Source organism: Grampus griseus, assembly GCF_964374135.1.
Source record: "Grampus griseus genome assembly, chromosome: 10".
Lineage (NCBI taxonomy): Eukaryota > Metazoa > Chordata > Mammalia > Artiodactyla > Delphinidae > Grampus > Grampus griseus.
This window is the reverse complement of record NC_139004.1, coordinates 77,002,588-77,025,810: the sequence shown is the minus strand read 5'-3', so window position 1 is coordinate 77,025,810 and position 23,223 is coordinate 77,002,588. Positions and strand designations below refer to the sequence as shown.

Sequence of the window (23,223 nt, the reverse complement as noted above, 5' to 3'; positions counted from 1 at the left end):
TTTCTCCATACCCTCTCCAGCACTTATTGTCTGTAGACATTTTGGTGATGGCCATTCTGAGTGGTGTGAGGTGATACCTCACTGTAGTTTTGATTTGCATTTCTCTAATGATTAGTGATGTTGAGCATCCTTTCATGTGTTTGTTGGCAATCTGTATATCTTCTTTGGAGAAATGTCTATTTAGGTCTTCTGCCCATTTTTGGATTGGGTTGTTTGTTTTTTTGATATTGAGCTGCATGAGCTTCTTGTATATTTTGGAGATTAATGCCTTGTCGGTCGCTTCATTTGCAAATATTTTCTCCCATTCTGAGGGTAGTCTTTTAGTTTTGCTTATGGTTTCCTTTGCTGTGCAAAAGCTTTGAAGTTTCATTAGGTCCTGTTTGTTTATTTTTGTTTTTATTTCCATTACGCTAGGAGGTGGATCAAAAAAGATATTGCTGTGATTTATGTCAGAGAGTGTTTTGCCTATGTTTTCCTTTAAGAGATTTATAGTATCTGGCCTTACATTTAGGTCTTTATTCATTTTGAGTTTTTGTGTATGGTGTTAGGGAGTGTTCTACTTTCATTCTTTTACATGTAGTTTTCCAACTTTCCCAGCACCACTCACTGAAGAGACTGTCTTTTCTCCATTGTATATTCTTGCCTCCTTTGTCATAGATTAGGTAACCGTAGGTGCATGAGTTTATCTCTGGACTTTCTATCCTGTTCCATTGATCTGTATTTCAGTTTTTATGCCAGTACCATACTGTTTTGATGACTGTAGCTTTGTAGTATAGTCTGAAGTCACAGAGCCTGATTCCTCCAGCTCCATTTTTCTTTCTCAAGATTGCTTTGGTTATTTGGGGTCTTTTGTGATTCCATACAACTTTTAAGATTTTTTTTTGTTCTAATTCTGTGGAAAAATGCCATTGGTAATTTGATAGGGGTTGCATTGAATTTGTAGATTGTTTGGGGTAATATATTTTGACATTACTGATTCCTCCAATCCAAGAACATGGTATATCTCTCCATCTATTTGTGTCATCTTTGATGTCTTTCATCAGTATCTTACAGTTTTCTGAGTACAGATCTTTTGTCTCCTTAGGCAGGTTTATTCCTAGGTATTTTATTCTTTTTGACATGATGGTAAATGGGATTGTTTCCTTAATATCTCTTTCTGATTTTCCATTGTTAGGGTAGAGGAATGCAAGAGATTTCTGTGTATTAATTTTGTATCCTGCAGCTTTACCAAATTCATTGATGAACTCTCATAGTTTTCTGACAGCATCTTTAGGATTTTCTATGTATGGTATCATGTCATCTGCAGACAGTGACACTTTCACTTCTTCTTTTCCAATTTGGATTCCTTTTATTTCTTTTTCTTCTCCGAATGCCGTGGCTAGGACTTCCAAAACTATGTTGAATAAAAGTGGCAAAAGTGGACATCCTTGCCTTTTTCCTGATCTTAGAGGGAATGCTTTCAGCTTTTCACCCTTGAGGATGATGTTCGCTGTGGGTTTGTCATATATGGCCTTTATTATGTTGAGGTAGGTTCACTCTGTGCCCACTCTCTGGAGAGTTTTTATCATAAATAGGTGTTGAATTTTGCCAAAAGCTTTTGCTGCATCTATTGAGATGATCATATGGTTTTTATCCTTCAGTTTGTTAATGTGGTGTGTCACATTGATTTATTTGCATATTTTGAAAATCCTAACATTCCTCAGATAAAGCCCACTTGATCATGGTATATTATCCTTTTAATGTGTTTTTTGATTCAGTTTGCTAGTATTTTGTTGAGTAGTTTTGTATCGATGTTCATCGGTGATAGTGGCCTGTAATTTTCTTCTTTTCTGATATTTTTGTCTGGCTCTGGTATCAGGGTGATGGTGGTCTCATAGAATGAGCTTGAGAGTGTTCCTTCCTCTGCAATTTTTTGGAAGAGTTTCTGAAAGACCGGTGTTAACTCTTCTCTAAATGTTTGAAAGAATGTGCCTGTGAGACCTTCTGGTCCTGGACTTTTGTTTGTTGGAAGTTTTAAAATCACAGTTTGAATTTCAGTACTTGTGGTTGGTCTGTTCATATTTTCTATTTCTTCCTGGTTCAGTCTTGGAAGTTTGTATCTTTCTAAGAATTTTTCCATTTCTTCTAGGGTGTCCATTTTATTGGCGTATAGTTGTTTGTAGTAGTCTCTTATGATCCTTTGTATTTCTGTGGTGTCCATTGTTCTTCTTTTCCATTTCTAATTTTATTGATTTATCCCTTTTTTTCCTGATAAGTCTGACTAAAGGTTTATCAATTTTGTTTATCTTTTCAAAGAACCAGCTTTTAGTTTCCTTGATCTTTTCTGTTGTTTTCATCATCTCTATTTCATTTACTGCTACTATGATCTTTATGATTTCTTTCCTTCTACTAGCTTTGGGCTTTGTTCTCTCTCTAGTTGCTTTAGGTGTAAGTTTAAGTTGTTTATTTGAGATTTTTCTTGTTTCCTGAGGTAAGATTGTATTGCTATAAACTTCCCTCTCAGAACTGCTTTTGCTGCGTCCCATAGGTTTTGGATCATCTTGTTATTGTTGTCATTTGTCTCTAGGCTTTTTTTTTTTTTTTCCTCTTTGATTTCTTCAGTGACTTGTTGGTTGTTTAGTAACATATTATTGAGCCTCCACATGTTTGTGATTTTTACATTTTTTTCCCCCTGTAATTGATTTCTAATCTCATAGCATTGTGGTTGGAAAAGATGCTTGATATGATTTCAATTTTCTTAAATTTACTGAGACTCGATATGTGGCCCAGGATGTGATCTATTTCTGGAGAATGTTCCATGTGCACTGGAGAAGAAAGCATATTCTGCTCCTTTCAAATGGAATGTTCTGTAAATATCAATTAAGTCCATCTGATCTAATGTGTCATTTGAGACCTGTGTTTCCTTATGGATTTTCTGACTGGATGATCTGTCTATTGATGAATGTGGGGTGTTAAGGTCCCCCACTGTTATTGTTGATTTCTCCTATTATGGCTGTTAGCATTTGCCTTTTATATTGAGGTGCTCCTATGTTGAGTGCATATACATTTATAATTGTTATATCTTCTTCTTGGATTGTTTCCATTAAACATTATGTAGTATCTGTCTTTGTCTTTTGTAACAGTCTTTATTTTAAAGTCTATTTTGTCTGATATGAGTATTGCTACTCCAGCTTTCTTTTGATTTTCAGTTTCAGTTTCTTTTGATCTCCCCTCACTTTAGTCTGTGTGTGTCCCTAGATCTGAAGTGGGTCTCTTGTAGACAGCATATACATGGGTCTTGTTTTTTTTTTTTTTTTTTTGCGGTACACAGGCCTCTCACTGTTGTGGCCTCTCCCATTGCAGAGCACAGGCTCCGGACGCGCAGGCCCAGCGGCCATGGCTCACAGGCCCAGCCACTCGGCAGCATGTGGGATCCTCCCAGACCGGGGCACGAACCTGCATCCCCTGCATCGGCAGGCAGACCCTCAACCACTGCACCACCAGGGAAGCCCCATGGGTCTTGTTTTTGTATCCATTCATCCAGTTTGTGTCTTTTGGTTGGAGCATTTAATCCATTTACATTTGAGGTAGTTATCAATATGTATCTTCTTATTGCCATTTTATTAACTGTTTTGGATTTGTTTTCGTAGGTCTTTTTTCTCCTCTTCCTCTTTTGTTCTCTTGTGATTTGATGACTATCTTTAGTATTGTGTTTGGATTGTTATTTTTCTTTTTTTGTGTGTATATCTATTGTAGATTTTTGGTTTGCAGTTCCCATGAGGTTTTGATATAGCAGTCTATATATATATGCAAGGTTGTTTTAAGTTGCTGGTCTCTTGATTTCCAGTGTATTTCCAATATCCTACATTTGTACTCTCCTTTTCTCGCAATTTCTAGTTTTGATATCATATTTGTGTGTGGATGATTTCCCACCTTTACTTTATGTTTGCCTTTAACAGTGAGCTTTCCCATTTGTAATTTTCTTGTTTCTAGTTGTGGCCTTTTCTTTTTTTTTTTTTCGGTATGTGGGCCTCTCACTGTTGTGGCCTCTCCTGTTGCGGAGCACAGGCTCCTGACCCGCAGGCTCAAGGGCAATGGCTCACGGGTCTAGCCGCTGCACGGCATGTGGGATCTTCCCAGACCGGGGCACAAACCCGTGTCCCCTGCATCGGCAGGCAGACTCTCAACCACTGTGCCACCAGGGAAGCCCTGTGGCCTTTTCTTTTCTCCTAGAGAAGTTCTTTTAGGATTTGTTGTAAAGCTGGTTTGGTGGTGCTGAATTTTCTTAGCTTTTGATTATCAGGCTTTTGATTTCTCCATCAAATCTCAACAAGAGCCTTGCTGGGTAGAGTATTCTTGGTTGTAGGTTTTTCCTTTTCATCACTTTAAATATATCATGCCACGCCCTTCTAGCTTGTAGAGTTTCTGCTGAAAAATCTGCTGATAACCTTATGGGGATTCCCTTGTACGTTATTTGTTGCTTTTCCCTTGTTGTTTTTAATATTTTTTCTTTGTCTGTAATTTTTGTCAGTTTGATTAATATGTGTCTCAGCATGTTCCTCCTTGGTTTATCTTGTATGAGACTCTCTGCGTTTCCTGGACTTGAGTGAGTGTTTCCTTTCACATGTTAGGGAAGTTTTTCAGCTATATACTCTTCAAATATTTTCTCAGGCCCTTTCTGTCTCTCTTCTTCTTCTGGGACCCCTATAATGTGAATGTTGGTGCATTTAATGTTGCCCCAGATGTCTCTGAGACTGTCCTCATTTCCTTTTCATTCTTTATTCTGTTCTGCAGCAGTGATTTCCACCACTCTGTCTTCCAGCTCTCTTATTCATTTTTCTGCCTCTTTTATTCTGCTATTGTTTCCTTCTAGTGTATTTTTCATTTTAGTTATTGTATTGTTAATTTCTGTTTGTTTGTTCTTTAAACCTTCTGGCTCTGTGTTAAACATTTCTTCTGTCTTCTCAGTCTGTGCCTCCATTCATTTTCCGAGATGGCAGTAACATTACTGATGTACCTACGTTGTAAAGGGCTCTCACTTTCTGACAAAGTCCAAACTCCTTAGCTTCATATTTAAGGTCTTCCATGGTACAGACCTCATCCTCCTTTTCCAAGTTCTTCTCATTTTTTAAGATGAAAATTTTGTTTATGCAGGATTTTTCCCAACATTTACATGAACAGAATGTCCTCATTACCTATTTTGCCACTTAAAATCTACCTATCTTTCAAGGTTCAACTGAAGTGTTTTTCCTTCTTGAACTTTTGCTGTGAACTCCTGTGTCACTTATTTATGCTAATCATACTAATTTATTTGGGACCTAATGATAAACTGTCATGTATTATTATTTAGCTCTTTAGGTCTGTATATATTTTTGTATATTTTACCTGTCAGCTTATAATGTTAAAGGACACCACTTGGTTATTTTATCTTTTAATGCTGGTTTCTCCTTATAGGGTAACACATATCTCATGACCTCATTCTTCACATACCCTCCCCTCCCCACCTTTAACTTTTCAGGAACAACTCCTGCTTAACAAGATAAAGAACAGATTTAGGATACGTTGTCATAGCAAGAGTACATGAACAAAGTGGTTCAGCTTTCTATTAAAAGTTATAGGTTAACTAGTCAGAAACAGTTTCCAGGAGAAAGTCATCATCTGAGCATTGGGTAGGAGTGAAGTAAGAGGAGTGACAGGGATAAATGTCTAAGTGTAAGAATGAAATAGTCTGTGGGTCAGTGAGTGAATAGATTGGACATGGATAGAGCAAAGGTGCGAGTTGAAGAGAAGAAGAAATATAAGGTCGGTTAAAGGTAGTACCAAAGGGAGGAATGATGACATCTTTAAAGTCAAGAGTTGACATTTGATGTGATTTAGAAAGAACTTTTGAATGTTCCAAGGATAGACAAGGTTAACTTGGTTGTGTTTTAAGGGAGATTTATTAACAGAGCTATATACTTGCATCTCTAAAAATATTCTTCGAATAAACATATGCTCTTTTGTCCTTTTTGCTCATGTGGCTTGCACATAGCCTGAATGATGCAAAGTCCACAATGTACTTTGATTTCTTTGGACGCTCAGCCAAAGTGTGTTTTTGAAGACACACTGGTTATTCTCTAATAATAAATTTAATCTTGCCTTTTTGATTTTTATTTCTCTTGATGCATAATGTGGATGTGAATCTGAATGTAGTTTTCTGTGGTCTACTGGACTCTTCAACAAAGCAACCTAATCTTAATGGCAAAAGAAAAGTATAATGTAATAGCATTCCCTCTGCTAACTTGAGCTCAGTTTTCACTCAGTAATTTTACATAGGGATTGTACTAATCTTCTAAACTTTTCCCTAAACAAAATACATTAACAACTCCAAATTACGCTCTCATTAAATCAGATTTATGGAACATCACCAGGAAAAAACTGCCTCTACCAAGTATTGACTTATATTTAGAAAATAAAAATAGCTTGTAAGAGTGTGGCTCTAAATAGAAAATATGTTTTACCCCTTTACTTAAATCATTTTGGAAGAGTAACCTATTTACTGGATATAGAATTCTGGGTTGACAGGTTTTTTTTTCCTCAACACTTCACATTTGTCACTCTCTTGTCTTATGATTTGCATGGTTTCTAACATGAATTCTGCTGTAATTCTTTCCTTCCTTCCTTTTAAGTAATGTGTGTGTTGTTGTTGTTCTTTAACTTTGGTTTTCAGCAATTTGAATATGATATGCCTAGGTGTGATTTTTTTAAATTTAATTCATCCTGCTTGGTGTTCTCTAAGCCGTTTGAATCTGTTATTTGGTGTCATGAATATTGGAAAATCTAGTCCATTATTTCCTAAAATATTTTTCCAGCCTCTTCCTCCCTTCTCCTTTTGGAATTTCAATTATATGTATTTATATTGTTTGGTATTGCCCACAGTACTTGGATTCTCTGTGGTGTTTTTGTTTGCTTTTTCTGTTTGCATTTCATTTTGGGTCACATCTATTAACCTTTCTTCAAGTTCAGTGAATCTAATAAGTGTATTACATTGTGGTTTTATTTTATATTTACTTGATGACTAATAATATGAAGCATCTTTTTATGTGTTCACTTGCCATCTGTGTATCTTCTTTAATGAAGTGTCTGTTCAGCTATTTTTTCTATGTTTAGAATTGGATTGTTTCTTACTAAATGGCAGGAAATATAGAGATCCCGATAACTAGTTTTTAGCATGATTACCTGAGTAGATGCTACTGCTGTTTATTGATACTTAGATGGTAGAACCGTGGGGAAGGAGCAGTTTAGGGGGAAATCAGAGTTGTGCTTTTGTCATGTTAAATTTAGGATCATTATTAGATGTACAAATGAAGATGTTAAATAATCAGTTGGATATTAATCTGGAGTCATGGGTATTGGCTGGGATTAGAGATATACCTTGGTAGTTATTGGCATATAGGAAGCATTTAATTCCGTGGATTGGATGGAATTATTTGGGAGCAGGGCTATAAATGGCAAAAAAGGGCTACTTTAACAGACGCCTGGGGCAGGCCAGCATTTAGAGGCTGAAAATATGAAGTGAATCCAACAATGGAGACTTGAAAAATAACAGATAATGAGGAAGGAGAAAAAAAATCCTACCTTTAAACCCTGAGTAATTTTCACTCTCCAAAAGTACCTAAAGGAGCCACATTTCTCAGACCCCAGGTAGTTCTCAGAACCTTCTTTACCAATGAGGTAAGAGAAACATTAAAAGGAAAATCATAGGGAAAAAGAGATGTTTCAATGTTTAAACTTTGTATTTTTGCTCAGTAGATAGGCTTGACCACTTTATCTATCATCCTCCCGTTACTCTCTGTCCCCCTCTCCGATTTAGTTTTCTTCTTTGCCCTTTTACCTGACATTGTATTAAATATTGCTTATGTATCTGTTGTCTATCAACTGTAAGTTCCATGAGGTCAAGGACTTTATTTTGTGAACGACTTTACTTATCCCTAGCACCTAGAACACTTCCTGGTACCTAGTGGTTGCTATGTAAATATTTGTTGACTCCTGAAAGAAGAAAGTGGTGTGGTCAATTGCTGACAAATTAGTGGAGTTGAGGTTAAAGAACAAGGTATTTGGAGAACTTGATAAGAGCTGTGGGATGATGATGATGGAACCCCAAGTTAAACAGGTGGAGAGAATGGAAGACAGAAATGGATCTTGTGAGTATAGACAACTCTTTCAAGAAGTTTTATAGTCAGAGTGAAGCACCAAAGTGAGATGATAGTGGTGCCTTGAGTCAAGTTTTTCTAAGTTGGTGATAATAGGCCAGTATCTATAAAAGTCAAATGATTTCAAATGACCACAAATCACATAAAGTTAACTTCCTATTTTTCAATTTTTGAGCAACATAATTGTTAGATTCACATAAACTGCGGGTCTATCTTCGCTGCCAAACTTCATGATCACAAAAGCCAATTTTACCTTGTTGGTTCCCAACTTCTAGTTCCTATCGTTTTCTAGTTCCTTTATGCTGTTTCACCAACGCAGGCAGAAATATAAAACCAGTGTTTTTAATCCTGTCTCCGAATCCAGGCATGGTTAGTAGTGACTTGTTTCTAAATCTTAATGTTCTCAACAGTCTAAATTAACTGTTAGAAAATGGGGTTTTGGACCAGTGGCTTTTGCACCCTTGTTTCTTTGCCCCATTCGTGGTAGCAGAAATGGGGTTTCCTTGTCTAGAGTTATATCCTGGACAGTAAAAGCCATGGAGTAGAGAACTGACTTGTTAATTATTTTGAACAGTCATAAGTCCTGTTTCTTAGAATCCCCCTTTACCCTATGCTGGCTTCCTAGTATTTTAATGATGGAAGATGAGTATAAATACTTTTACTGCTGCTTTTGGTTGATGGTTTAGCAGCCTGAGATGGTAGACAGTCTTAAAATTTGTATGCAACTGCTCGTAGGATCCAGGCAAGTTAGACTGACGATGGGCAGACATAATGTAATGGGACAGATGTAGACTCTGGTGAATTGGAGAGTACATGCATCACCTAAAAGGGTCAACAGCTACTGCTCTCCAGCTTGTTGCACCCATGTGAGAACAGGAGCCTGGTGGTGTAACACCACCAAAATTTTTGAAAAAAGCTTGAAATCTGAATCTTAACGAAAAAGTTTTTTGTTTTTTGACATGTTGGCAACTAAGAAGACTTTTTAAAATTATGGCCTAAATGTATCTGTAGAGTGGATATGATCAATTTGTGACCTCTTGTGTACTCTGTGATACAGAGTATTGAGTCCCCATGGGTGTAATGTGAGGAAGACTAGTGTTATGTAATTAGAGAGATTCATTCTTTTGTGGTGAGTTGGTCTTTCTTCTAGATACCACTGGAAAAGTTTAATACACTGTTTCTTAAATTCCCAGTTAGTTATGGAGAATGAACTATCAGTTCTTTATCTTTGTGGAAAGAAAAATTGGAGCCCTGATAATGAGAGCTGAATTCCTGATGTGCGGCCTCTAAAAGTTCAGAGATAAGGGTGGCCCCAAGCTGCCAAGTTTGGGACTCCTGTTTGGAAATGGCAAAATTCCTCATAAGTAGAAGCAATCGTAGCAATCCTATATATGTATTTCATAGATTCTCCCAAAGTCTTGCCAAGAGATATCCTTCATCCTACACAGTAAAAATTAAGAGGGAGAACTTGCTACAAATCTAGTTGATACACTGGAGAAAATAATAATTCTACTTATAACTTAGCAGCAGACTGATAAAGCAAATAAAGTTTGACTCAATGTGCAGTTACAGTGTTGTCACTGTTTACTCTTTAAAGCAGGAGGAACTTAGAAAAGACACTTCTGGTTTTCTGCCTATGTAAAATGGCTCCTAATAATCATTTTACTACCATGAAAACGAAGACCAAGGGTCTGTGGGTATAAATGTGATCTATTAAGAGAAATGAGTAATCTGATTTTATTGGATATAGATATTTTCATAGAAATGCTCAGCACTAATGAATACATCAAAAACCATACTTTATTTTATGTATAGCAATACAATTTACATATTAAATAACACTATAATAGAATGATTTGATATAGTTTTAAACAGAAGAAAAAAGGGAAAAATTTCAGGTTACAAAACCCCCCGAACAAATTAAAAAACCAAAAAACCAAAAAAACCACTTTTTCCAAATGGGTCAATGCAACGACTGTATTCAGTGACTAATTATGTCTAATTCCTATTGCACAAATGGTCAATGAAATTAAAAAAGAAAACCCAACTTTCACAATCACTTCCTCAAAGAAATAACACATGTTGGATTCTTTTGGAATGCAAAGATGGTTCTTGCTACTTCAATACACAGAAAGTTGAATTCACATTATCCACCACAAAGGAAAAAAAAAAACAAAAAAACTATGACAGAGTTGAAACTAGAAAAAAATTAGCTTTATATGAAAATATAAAATTCTATGATTATATACCATAGATACAAAGTTCTCAGAAGATGCTTATCCAAGCAACAAAATATTTACAGTTTTAATGATTTTAGCTATTTCAAAATGAAGTGAAAGAGACATGAATCAACATGAAGGCTGAATTTTTTTTTTTTTAGAAACAATGGCTGCTTTCTAGTTTCAAATGTCCTAACAAAAAAGGAGTCACTACCCCAAATGTTGGAGAGTTGCGACATTTTATAAAATCGGCTGTCTCCTTTTCTGGAGATGTTTATTTCTTAAAACTCAAGATATTTTTCTTGAAATTAATTATCCTCTGTAGAAAATGCTTCCCTTTGCAAATATTTAACAAAAATACTAAAAACAGTTTAACAGCTAAGACAAAGTAGAGGCCAAATATTATTACAATTCCTTCCTATTTGTAGCATGCCTTCTTTCTAGAGATAAGTAAAGCCAATATTGTATGTTAAGTGGCAACTAAGGGCAAGCGCAAAGGGGTAAGTGAAATTACAGCTGTTGAAAAAAAAAAGCAGGCATTTTCCCTTCATATAAAAATTCACTGGCACCATTTGAACATAAACTTTAGGACATAGCAGTTGAAAATGCATTTTCCAGTATACCTGCTAAATTCTTAAGACAAACTACATTTTGATTATTATTTCTTAAATTATGATGAGTTTGGGTTTCTTTTTTTAATTTTTTGCTTAGAATTAGTAGTATGTATCTTTGGTAAATTGGTATCTATATTTTAATTTTTAAATACAGTGTATATGCATTTAAGAAAAAATTCATAACAAGGCAGTTGTGCTGTGTCATTATAAAGTAATTAAGGTTATTTGCTGATTTCAGTATGTCACTCTGGGCTAAAAACTGCAACAGCCAGACCTTAAATGCCATAACCCTCTCTGACCTTGCTGGACTTTTCAACTCGAAATAGACTCTAAAAGCACCAAGACATAAAAATTAGGAAAACCAATCCACCTAATTTTAATCATCTTGAATTTCAGAAGGAAACTTTTTTTTTTAAATATGAAAGATGATATTGTGGCTTTTAGATGAAGGAACGAGTTCTCTTGATGGCAATAAGGTGTGTTTTTTCTGATGTCCAGCATGGCCACTTGTTCTGATCTTTGCAATTCAGTTTTGAATGATGTGTGCATTCTGCTTACCTAGAGCTAAATTCATACACTCCCAAAAGCTTACTTTTATAACATAGCACAGATTAATTTGCAATAGCTATTTCCTTTCCTCCTGAGTGCAAGTGGTAATAACCTTGCTATGTAGTTAAGCGATGTGCTTATTATGTCTCAAAGAGAACACCATCTTTGCCTCTGGAAAGACGCAAGCATATATTTGCCAATAACAGATGAAGAATAATAGTGAGGATACACTCCATGGTCAAAGTGAGGAACGGCTGAATATAACTATCCTCAGTGAAGTGTGTTTGGACCACTTTGGCAAGATGGGCAAATAGCAATTGCTTATAGTTCAGTGTGTCGGGATTTGTAGACTTTGGTTCAAGACCGCTACAGACACACAATTGCTCACAGAGAACTTCTAAGCCATCCTTGTAATGTTTCTATTGTATTTACTAGCTCTCTCTCTTTTATCATGATTCTGATACCCCTGGAAGAGATGGTCACAGAATTGGAGGGTATGCATTCCATGAACTGAGCCCTCTGTAATAGCACAGAAGGGAATACTTGCCATGTGTCTTGTAACCAGTGTTTACTTTTGTTAAGAAAAAATGACAGTGGGACCATGAACCCCAACTTGAATGTTACTTCTGAAAGTCAAGTTCACTGTACTATCTACTGAGAAGAATTAGCTCATATCAATACTCTGTACAACTAGAGGAACCTACTTAATTGAGTAAAATGATCCAGCTTTTGCCATGATGTGAAACCTTTCCCTTACTGATTTCTCTCAGCCAGCCGGCAACTGTAGTGTTCCTGTGTTAAAGCTTTTTTTCTTAAGTGTTAGGCAGAGCTTCCTTGTGTCACCTCTGATGGGAGCAGAGGGGCGGTAAAGGTGTCTGTGTCCTCTAGCACACGCAGCTTAGCAAACTTGGCTCACTTGTACATCTTTTCTCAACCTAGCCCACACAGTTCGTGAACAGTGGACTGTTCTGTGTGGCTGAATCTATGTGATGAAAAGACGAGATGAACCCTGGCAAGTTATGTAGTTCACGAAAACTCCGTTGACCTGGCCTATGTCTTAGAAATCCTGGGCTAGTCCTGTAGCCTCTCTCTCCTTAGTAGCTTTGCTCCTTCAGGTCCACTCTGACAAACTTCATAGAAACCCAACTCAAGATAAACAGAATCTCAAGGCTGATTATCATGAATGTTTTAATGCCTATCCAGATGGTATGATAATAGCCAGTATGGACTTTTGGTTGAAGTTTATTGACATAAAAAATAACCAAAACCCTTTTCTTCTTAATAGGCCCAGTTCTGGTGATGGTTTCACTTCTGACAGAAGCCATCCCTCAAGAGCAAATGTGCAGTCGAAGAAACAGATCTCAGTAAGTAGCCTATTTTTCTAAATAACTGAACTGAAATTTCTTATTAATGCTCCTAATTTTCCCATGATGTACAGCAGGGTGAATATGGCTCCAAGAAACTACTTCCTTGGGCTCTGTGTCATGATGAGCAGTCTCTTTTTATCTGTTCTTGAGGCTAAACTACACAAAAGCATACAAAGCTGTCTCCTATTTTTAAAAACTGTTTGAAAATGTCACTATCACCTTTCACTCCAGATTCTAATTTTCTCTCTCCAAATCAGGTTTATCCATGTGTGGGAATCTAGATAGTCCCAAAGACTTCTGCTAATACAGTATTTTCAGTTTAATCCTAAGTAGAAGAATGCATGTAGTTATGAGATTTATCATGAAACATTTGGCAAAAAAAAGGAAAGAAAAGAATGTAAGAATGTTAGCTATATAGGTAGTTTTTTATTAGATTGCTATAGGAGTAATAGGAATATTTTAGAGGACTAGTTTCAAAATTACACACCTGCAAAGATTTTCATTATTCCACCTGCCATGAGGTATGCTTTTATAAACCATGAAGCATTAATGGAGATTCACTAAAGGGATTCATAACTGGAGTTATATAAAATATTGCCATCTCTCTTTGGTAAAAGATGGCCCTGATTTTGGGGTGTAGCTATTTCAGAGAGTCAAAATGGAAACAACAGACACTGTCCACATAGCTACTGTGAAAACTGTAATACAGAGATATCTTTTATTTTGACACAATTGGGCCTTCTTTTTAAGCTATGAATATAACTTTGTAACTAATAAGTGATGTTCACATGAAACAACTCAAACCTTCTAATTTCTTAATGGCTATCTTCACCATCATAAATGAAACTGTTTCAAGGCCATGAGGTTTGATAGACCTTCAGAGTAGCTTCCCCACACCAGCTAGTCTTTAAAAGAAAACAGTGCTCATCCACTCCATTAAACTGCAGAAGGCATACAGTATCGAACAGTGCCTTGAAAAAACAGAAGAGGAGAACTGAGGAAAAGTACAGCATTGCCTGCTAGTAGAATGCAACTGCTTTAGCAACAACAATAATAATAATTAAAAAAACCAAGATTCACTGTCATAACAAAGACCTTCACTGTACTGAATTAAAAAGTAGCATGTGTGCTGTCACGGAATGTCACATCAGGGTTTGCTTTAGTATTATAGGCAGTAACACTGATCAGATAGTGCAAACTAGGTAAAACCGCGTTTCACTGTGTGAAATGAACAGAGGTGCAAATGCTCAGTAGGATACCATTAAGACATAAAATGGCAAAAAATAAATATCAAAACTTTTTATCAGTGTAGAAAAGTAACCAGGTTATTGTATAACGTAGAGTCTGGCAAAAAAAGGCCTCAAAAAAGTTCTCAGTCTTCAGAAGTTTTACAAATTAAGCGCCCTTTCAGGATTCTGCTCACACTAGAGATTCCATGCTCTCGGCAGGGTCCGATTCATCTGCCATGAGAACAGCACCATTTTTGTCCACTGTCATGGGACCATTTCCATTTTCTTTAGTGCTGACCAAGCTGAGCATTGCTTTGTAGACAAACTGGTATTGTTCCTGGAAAACAAGAGGGAGACAGTTTTTTGAGCCAAAGAGCAGCTCAATCATTTATTTCATCTCAGGTGGAAATACTGACTAAAAATGTAAATGTGAAAAATATACTAGAGAAACAGGAATTATGTCTCTGCTAGTTCAGACACTTAAAAAGTAATCTCTTGAATCCTTTATAATCAAGACCTACACCTTCTTCATGTCCTTTTGATCCCTGTTACCTTGGAATGAATTCTCGGTGTTGAAAGTCCACTAAGATAACAGGATATCCATATTTTACAATCAGAGGATACTATATTCTAGAAAGCAGAGTCTCTCAACCTCAGCCCTTTGGACACGTGGGCCAGGTCCATGTGGAGGGCTGTCTTAGGCACTGCAGGATGTTTAGCAGCATCCCTGGGCCCTACTCACTTAACCCCATCTCCAGCTGTGACAACCAAAAAAGGTCTCCAGACATTGCCCAACACTCCCTGGGGGGAAAAGTCACCCCCCATCAGAACCACTGTTCTAAAGGGTGAGGCTGAGTTTCAAATGATGTACAAGTTTCACAAATAAGCAAAGTACTTACAATGTCTGTGAATACTCCAGGCCTCATCAGATTGATCATTTTTGCAACCTGGAACACATCCACAGCATTTTCATTCTCCAGTTGCTGGGACAAGGTGGTAAGGGCACACAGCATTCCTGCGGAAACTGCACCGTACCTTGGGGAGGCAAAAAAAAGCTATTTCAGATTCACAAAAGGACAGAATATATTGGAACCAAATTACCATCACCTATTTCCGTAGAAGCTAGGTAGACTGTATTGATATCTACTCTAGAACACAAAAATGAGTGAAATGCTGGACGAGGGCAGAGATTTAGAGGTTAGCATAAAGGTGACATTTGTTTCTGAATGTGACGTCTCTCAAGACGGGCTTACCAGATGTTTAGCTTGATGTCTAATATGAAGTTAGAAGTTCAAAATTAGACTTGGGAGGGCTGTAAGAAGATCTGATGTCGGGGACAAGCTGGGTGATATAGTAGGAAAGATAATACGAGAATTTTAACTAGAGGCTATGAGACAAGTAGAAAGTGGTGAAAGGCTCTGGAAAACATTTTTTTTAACAATCCCGAAGGGCTAAATAGAACTTCCAGAATATGAATAAAAATGGAAATATGTGGCTCAAAATGCAGTCAGAGAATTTCCAAAATGAGTTTCATATTTAGTAATTAGTTTTGGCACTGAAGTGGAAGTTTCCAAGTATGAGCACCTTCTATAAAATTCTTGGAAAAATATGGTTCTCTTTGCTTCACACACAGGCCCAAAAAAGGCTTAGAAGGGTAGCAGACTTTTTCATCAGGCCAGGTTGGCATCTTCAGTTTTTACAGGAACCTGTGTGGCACATAGTTTCCATATTAATGATGAGAAAACAGATGGATTAAATGAATTGTTCAAGGAGGTGTTGCTGGTTGGTGGCAGAAATGAGACTAGAATTTAGATGCCCTGTGTCCACTGTTCTGTTAATAACTATTAAATATTGTTTCTAAATTTATTCTTACATGAAATTAAAACAGTACAGATGTTTTTACTTCTGTAATGCAAATAAAGCCAACGTCTCCCTAACCACCACCCCAACTTCAGAGGTAATCTGTCTAAGGGAAAAACTGTTATGCATTTAGGTACAGCCTTCCTAGATTTAAGGGTATCAGTACATGTCGATCAGGCTCATCATTTCATCTGCTGCATGCATACCGGATGTCCTCACTTCCCCATGGATGGACATTTAGCTTGTTTGTGCCTTGTGCACATAGCAGAGTAGTACAGAGTAGCACCTCACCGTGAGGAGAAGAGCTAGGTCACAGGTATGCCCATTTAGTTTTAAAGACACTGCGGTATTTCTCTCCCATGTGTTGTTACCTGTCCATACTCCTCCCAGCCAGAGAATACTAGTTTCTCCTCATCATTTTAAAGTTTGGCTTTTGCCAGTCTGATGTGTGAAAACTTGAATCTTACTGTTGGTTTAATTTGCATTTCCTTGGTTGCCAGGGGAGTTGAATATCTTTCTATGTTTACTGACCCATCTGTATTTCCTCTTCTGAAACTGCCTATTAATATACTTCGGCCATTTTTCTATTGGGTATTATATCATCTACAGTACGTGTTGCAAGTAGTTTTTTCAGTCTCTACTTTCTCTTAGCATTGTTTGTGGTTGCTTCTGTTAATGCTGAAATGTAGTTTAGATATAATCAAATTTATCAATCTTTAACTTTTTTGGAATCTTGTTTGTTAATGCTTTCTTTACCCCAGTATTTAAAAAATATTCTCCTATATTTTTCTACTTTTTTTTTTTACATGTAATTGTCTAATTCATTGGAATCTTATTCTTGTTTTGATGTAAGGTAGGGGTCTGAATTTAGTTATTTTTCCAATGGATAACCACTTGTGCCAGCATTTTTTAACATATATTTATTTGCTTTATTAATACTCATTTTAAAATGTGCTGATTTGGTTTATTTAACAAATAATGTGAACCAAGTTTCAGAAGGAATAATATCACAAAATTCCATGGTTAGAAAATGCCACAACTATAGTGCAAATTTTGCTTTGTTTTCCAACCTAACATTTACAAAAATGGTCATCTTTAGGGATACAAACCACACTTAGCTTTCACCATGAATGTGACCTATAAAATCAATTATCAGAGACCACATCCAGAAACCACAACATTGTCTACTTCCAGCTCATTCACAGGATCACTCCCCATGTACAAGCTCTCCCACCACATGGGAATCCAATATTCCATTCCCCACTTTCCATCCATCAGCCCCTAACATTCCTCATTCCTACTGCCTAGCCTAATTTCATCCCCATTTACTTATTTAAACCTATATTTATTAAGACAAATGATTCCTAAGTCTGTCTCACCTCTTACTGTATCTACTGATCAAGACACCAATCCCAGTGACTCAAAATTGTTCCCTATTCAGTGGGTGCTTCAGATGAAGCACATGATTAGAATATTGATCCTCATCTAAATACAGAATCACAAAACTCAGTAACCTCCTAATATATCTGGCAATCCAACTATACCTAGAGAACTAGTCTTCTGTGCTCCATAAACATGTTCAGCCTTTTCTGAATCTTTTCCATCTCACACATACTCTTTCACTTTCCACGTATGGGATTGACGCCTGCTACACTGACAGATTACCTGAGTGTACGGTTTTGGGCTGCACGCTACAGGCCTGCAGGCCCTGTACTTGCCCAGCCTCAAGACCAAAGAAAGAGCCCGAGTCAGCAACAGAGACACCGATGGTTTAATGGATGGGGGGAGCTTACATGTCTGAAGCAAGGTCCTGGAGCGACATCCCACTGTATGCAGCAGACTGCAGCGGGCAGGACATGCAGGACATGGCAGCAGTCTTTGCTCCCTCTGTGCCAGCATTTTTTATTGAATTGTCTCATGTTTCCTCATTGATTTGAGCTGCCTTTTTAATCGTCTAAATTCTCATATATGCAGGCCTATTTCTGAACTCTCTATTTTGGCCCTTTAATCTGCTTGTCTGTTTTTTTATACTGTATTTCCCCACATTCGTTTAAATTCCCATAGGTTTTTGGTTAGTCTTGATACCTGATAAAGCAAGTTTGCACAATAGTCTTGACTGCCTCTATATTTATTGTTTCACTTTTAGTGCTTCAAACATACATATTTTCATTTTTCACTTGTACACTCGTTTCCATATACCTCTACGCTTCTACCGCATCCCATCCTGTTTCATGTTGATTGATACTGGGCTGTCAAGGAACACAAAAAGTTTTGTTGGGATTTTGGTTAGGCTGCACAGAATATATAGATAGAGCTGAGGAAATTAACATCTCTTTGAGTTTTTCTGTTCATGAACACGATGTCTTTTCTCCATTTATTCAGGTCTTTCACAGTTTTCAATTAGATTTTACAGTTTTCTACGTAGTCTTTTGCCAATTTCATTTTAGAGTAAATCCTAGGTAGTTTCTGTTACTCCGAAGAATGGCCTCTTTTTGCGACAGTACTGTTTGGTTTCAGTTGATATATAGGAAAGTTATTGATTTTCACGTGGTGAACTTGTATCCAGCCATGCAGAACTCTTTTTAAGTTCTAATAAATAATCTGTGGATTCTCTAGGAAGTTGGATACATCTTTATCTGCTAGCAATGCCACTTGTCTCTTTTTTTCATACTTCTTACATCTTTTGCTTTTACTGTATTGGCTAGGATACAATAGTTTTGTATTCTAACACTGTGAAGAGGTGTCATATTGTGTTCTTTAATGGTAAAGCTTCTAATTTTTTAATATTAAATAAAAATATTTGCTATAGGCTTCTGAGAAGTAACATTTATCAAGTTAAAAAGAATGCTTTTGACTTTTTGTTTGCTAAGAGTGTTTTCTTTTAGGGAAGGGGATTATGAATGGCTGTTATTTTATTGTATGTTTTTGAATATCTATTGATTTAAAAAAATTCCTTTAATAATGTTCTGAATTCACTGAGAGCTATTTTTGGTACCATTTAAGCAGCTCTATATTCCTAGGATAAATCTTTTTCATGATGTATATAATTCTTTTACTATAACACACTGGGTTTTTGACAGTACTTTTTTTAGACCTTTGTACCCATATTCAAGTAAGTAACATTGGTTTATACTGTTCCATTCTGGTGCTAGCCTTGTTTGTCTTCTTAATCAAGGTTACATTAAATGTTTTCTCTGTGTGCTGTTGTTCAAATGTAGACTGGTCAAAACTTAGTGGGCCTTAACGGGTTGAAAACTCTATGTGCCAGGCTCTCTTATAAATACTTTATATGTGTCAACTTAATTGTCAGAATAACCCAGTACTACAGGTACTATTAGTACCCCCATTTTGAGGTTGAAGAAACAAGGCACATCCAGGGGAAGTAACTGGCCAAGGTCTCATAGTTTGGGAGACTACAGCTTATATTTGAGCTGATACATGTCAATGGCTCAGAACAGAGACTGACTGGTACACTGTGTTCACTAAATAGCATTTATACTATGATTAGGTAGGCTTAAAAAATTATTGGTATAGAGTTATAAATAGTTTTAAATGTTTATTTCATTTCCTTTAAAATACTTCTTGTTTTTAACCTTTTATTAAAGAAAATATCAAATGTGTACAAGGCATAGTAACCCTCACTGCACCATCACTGAACTGAAACAATCATCAGCTCATAGCTGGTGTTGTTTCATGTCAATTTCCTCCCCATGTATTTTGAAGCAAACCCCAAGGATTTTATTCATTAATAATTTAGCATAAAACTCTAAAAGATAACGTTTTATCACACCTATGTAAATTAACAATTTTTAAAACATTTGAGAACTACAGATAAATGGTAGATTTTTTTTTCTTCCCAATGATAAATTATGCCTTCTCTTTTTCACCAATTTCCAAAGTTGTGTCTTTTGTTAGTAAAATTTAAGCAAGGAAGTCTATCTCCTCCTTGCCCCCATTTCATTACTGTTTGCTTTCCTTTTAATTCCTTGTACTTTTTGTGGATTCATTTGGTTCTTTTTCTGGCTTCTCAAGTTGAAAGCTTATTTAAAAATTGTTCTCCAATATATGAGGCTTAGGCTATACATGGTTTTCTCTGAGTATATATCCTATCAGGTTTTGAAATGCAGTGCCTTCATTATCACTTAGCTTTAGGAGTCCGTAATTTCTATTTTCATTACCTCTTTAAACCATCAATTATCTCTAATTCTAGCCATAAGGACTTCAGTGTCTGGGTATAAGAATTTGGGGTCTCATTTCATTGTTGGTTTCTAATTTAATGCATTATAATCAATGAACGTGGCCTTGTAGGATATCAGTTTTATGGAATATATGAAAATTCCATTTATGATCAGTAATTATAAATAAACTATTTTGTGTTTGAAGAGACTATATGGTCTCTCCGTAAGTCTCTCTTGGGTACATACTTTTAATATGCATTTATTTATGTATTTAATTTTAGAAATGTTTATTTCTAAATTCTATTTATTTTATTGAAGTTTAGTTGATTTACAGTGTTGTGCCAGTCTCTGCTGTACAACAAAGTGACTCAGTTACACGCATATATAAATACATTAAAAAATATATATTCTTTTCCATTATGACTTATCCCAGGAGACTGGATATAGTTCCCTGTGCTATACAGTAGGAACTTGTTGTGTATACATTCTGTATATAATTGTTTGCATGTACCAACCCCAAACTCCCAGTCCATCCCTCTCCTTCCCCCTCTTCCCCTTGGCAATCACAAGTCCGATCTCTGTGTCTGTGAGTTTGTTTCTGTTTTGTAGATAGGTGCTTTTGTGCCATATCTTAGATTCCACATAAGTGATTATCATATGGTAGTTGTCTTTCTCTGTCCGACTGACTTAGTATGATCATCTCTAGGTTGATCCATGTAGCTGCAGGTGGCATTATTTCATTCTTTCTTACAGCTGAGTAATACTCCATTGTATATATGTACCACATCTTCTTTATCCATTCATCTGTCGACGGGCACATACTTTTTATATGTCACTATTAGATCAGCCTTGTTAACTATGGTATTCAGATCTTCTCTCTGAATGTTATTGTTCATTGTATCCTGATAATTCATTTTAAGAACTCATCCCTTTATTCAGTTCTTTGAGAATCTCAGCCATTTTTTTTTTCAGCTATTAATTTCTTCCTCTTTCATCTTTTTTCTCTCTCCAGGGATCACACCCTTAGACCGATGTTAGAACTTCTGTATCTGGCTTCCATATCTGAGTCTGATTGCGGTTTTGTCCATTGTACTACTAGCCCATCTCTCATCTTTTCCATTTCTTAGCCTCTAATTTGTTCCTGTTTCTTAATACATGTTTTTAATTCATCTCATATGGTCTTCCTTTACATCTCTGAGCATATTATTTCAAAATCCAATTATGATTGCTCTATTACCTCTGATTCACTGTATTTTTTTGTTCTTGTTCATCATGTTGTCTGTCTTCAGATTCTAAACTGAACCGGGTTTACCTTCTCATTTTAGCAGAGCCAGGAATTCCCCACCCCACCCCCAATCATTTGTATGCATTTTTTTCAATAGGGGAAGAACTTAACCCTTTAATCTCTGCTAAATCTGCTCTAGTGAAACTGTTAGGATTTTTTTTTCCCCCTTCAAGCTAACCATAGCCATTCAGATAGGAAAGTCAGGTATTATGTATTTTACTATGCACTGTGCACTCCATGCGGGATTACTCTGGCCTTTGCTTGGGTTGTCTTTCCTATATTTAGCCATTCTTAAATAAGTACCTAAATAAAAGGAAGTACCTACAAAATAAGACTTTAAACAGGACTAGAAACTAGGTCAAATCAATCAAATGCATAGATACTTTAAAGTATCAGTCTTTAAAGACTGAAAAATCAAAGGCCATTCTCTTTCAGAAGTTTAGGAATTAAGTAGGATTAAAGGAGGTTTGTCAAGTTTCATGCATTTGCACTTCAAATTACAGGGACTTGGTGAACAAGAATACTGTATAAATTCACTGGTTTTGGTAGTTTGTTGGCCACTTTCTCAAAGGGCCCCATTAAGAGCAATACTTCTTTTTTTAACTAGCGCTATGCTGTTAAAATGTATTTTCATCTTCCCCTGTCTGTGCCTCAAAGAAATGAAAGTACTTTAAGTTCCCGACATTCAGTAATGTTTTCAGGTGGCTCTGTCTATGTTCATTTTAAGACACGTTGGGGTTCCTTGTATCATCAGTGTGTATAATACTTATGGCCACTTAATTACACTTTTTACTACTTCATCTAATTACAATTATTGTTGTTTTGCTCTTACGATGTTGTTTTAAAAATCATAACCAACAACGCAATGCAGAGGTATAACCCTGTCACTATGAAGGAAGTGAAGCTTCCCTTCAAAATCATTACGGCAGGAAGGAAAAGAGAGCTAAAGCTTCAGTATCCATTAATCCTGGGGAATAATGGCAGCACAGAACCACAGGACTTTAAGAAATTAAAACTTTGGAAGTGAATGAGAAAGTACAGAAAACAAAACACAGTCCGGAGACACAAGGGACAGGAGTGCTTACTGTGAAAACCAGTGGGAGGCAGTGTTAACCAGTGGGATTAAACAGATCTGGATTTAACTATAGCCAGTGCCAGCTTCCTGGCTTGCCCCCTGTGCTGCTGTGTTGGGCCTTGTGCTTTGATGGGTCTCCTACTTAGGAGGGTCCTGCATAAACTAAACTTCTTAGTTTAACGCTCTGGTGTTGCCATCTGGAAAAAAAAAATTTTTAATTTTTATTTTATATTGGAGTATAGTTAATTTACAGTGTTGTGTTAGTTTCAGGGGTACCATCAAGTGATTCAGTTATACATATACATGTATCTGTTCTTTTCCAAATTCTTTTCCTATTTAGGTTCTTACGGAATATTGGGTATAGTTCCCTGTGCTATACAGTAAGTCCTTGTTGGTTATCTATTTTATATATTGTAATGCATATATTTTAATTCCAATTTATCCCTCCCCCTCACCTTTACCCTTAGGTAACTATAAGTTTGTTTTCAAAGTCTGAGTCTGTTTCTGTTTTGTAAATAAGTTAATTTGTATCTTTTTTTTAGATTCTGCATAGAAGCGATATCATACGATATTTGTCTTTCTCTCTCTGACTTAGTTCACTTAGTATGGTCATCTCCAGGTCCATCCACGTTGCTGCAAATGGCATTATTTCCTTCTTTTTAGTGGATGAGTATAT

At 36.4% G+C, this 23,223-nt stretch overlaps 1 protein-coding gene across 2 annotated transcripts in view; it reads right to left on the bottom strand.

Moving 5' to 3' along the window:
- Positions 1–13,175: 13,175 nt before the first annotated feature.
- The window catches only part of PTPRG (protein tyrosine phosphatase receptor type G), a 732,636-nt gene continuing 722,588 nt past the window's right edge, over positions 13,176–23,223 (bottom strand). For both annotated transcript variants that reach the window (XM_082663439.1, XM_082663438.1), the window contains 2 exons: positions 15,049–15,184; positions 13,176–14,486 (listed from right to left, as the gene is read on the bottom strand). In XM_082663439.1, coding sequence (XP_082519565.1) covers positions 14,340–14,486; positions 15,049–15,184 — 283 coding nt within the window. In that variant the 3' untranslated portion in view covers positions 13,176–14,339. The remainder of the gene's footprint in view (positions 14,487–15,048; positions 15,185–23,223) is intronic.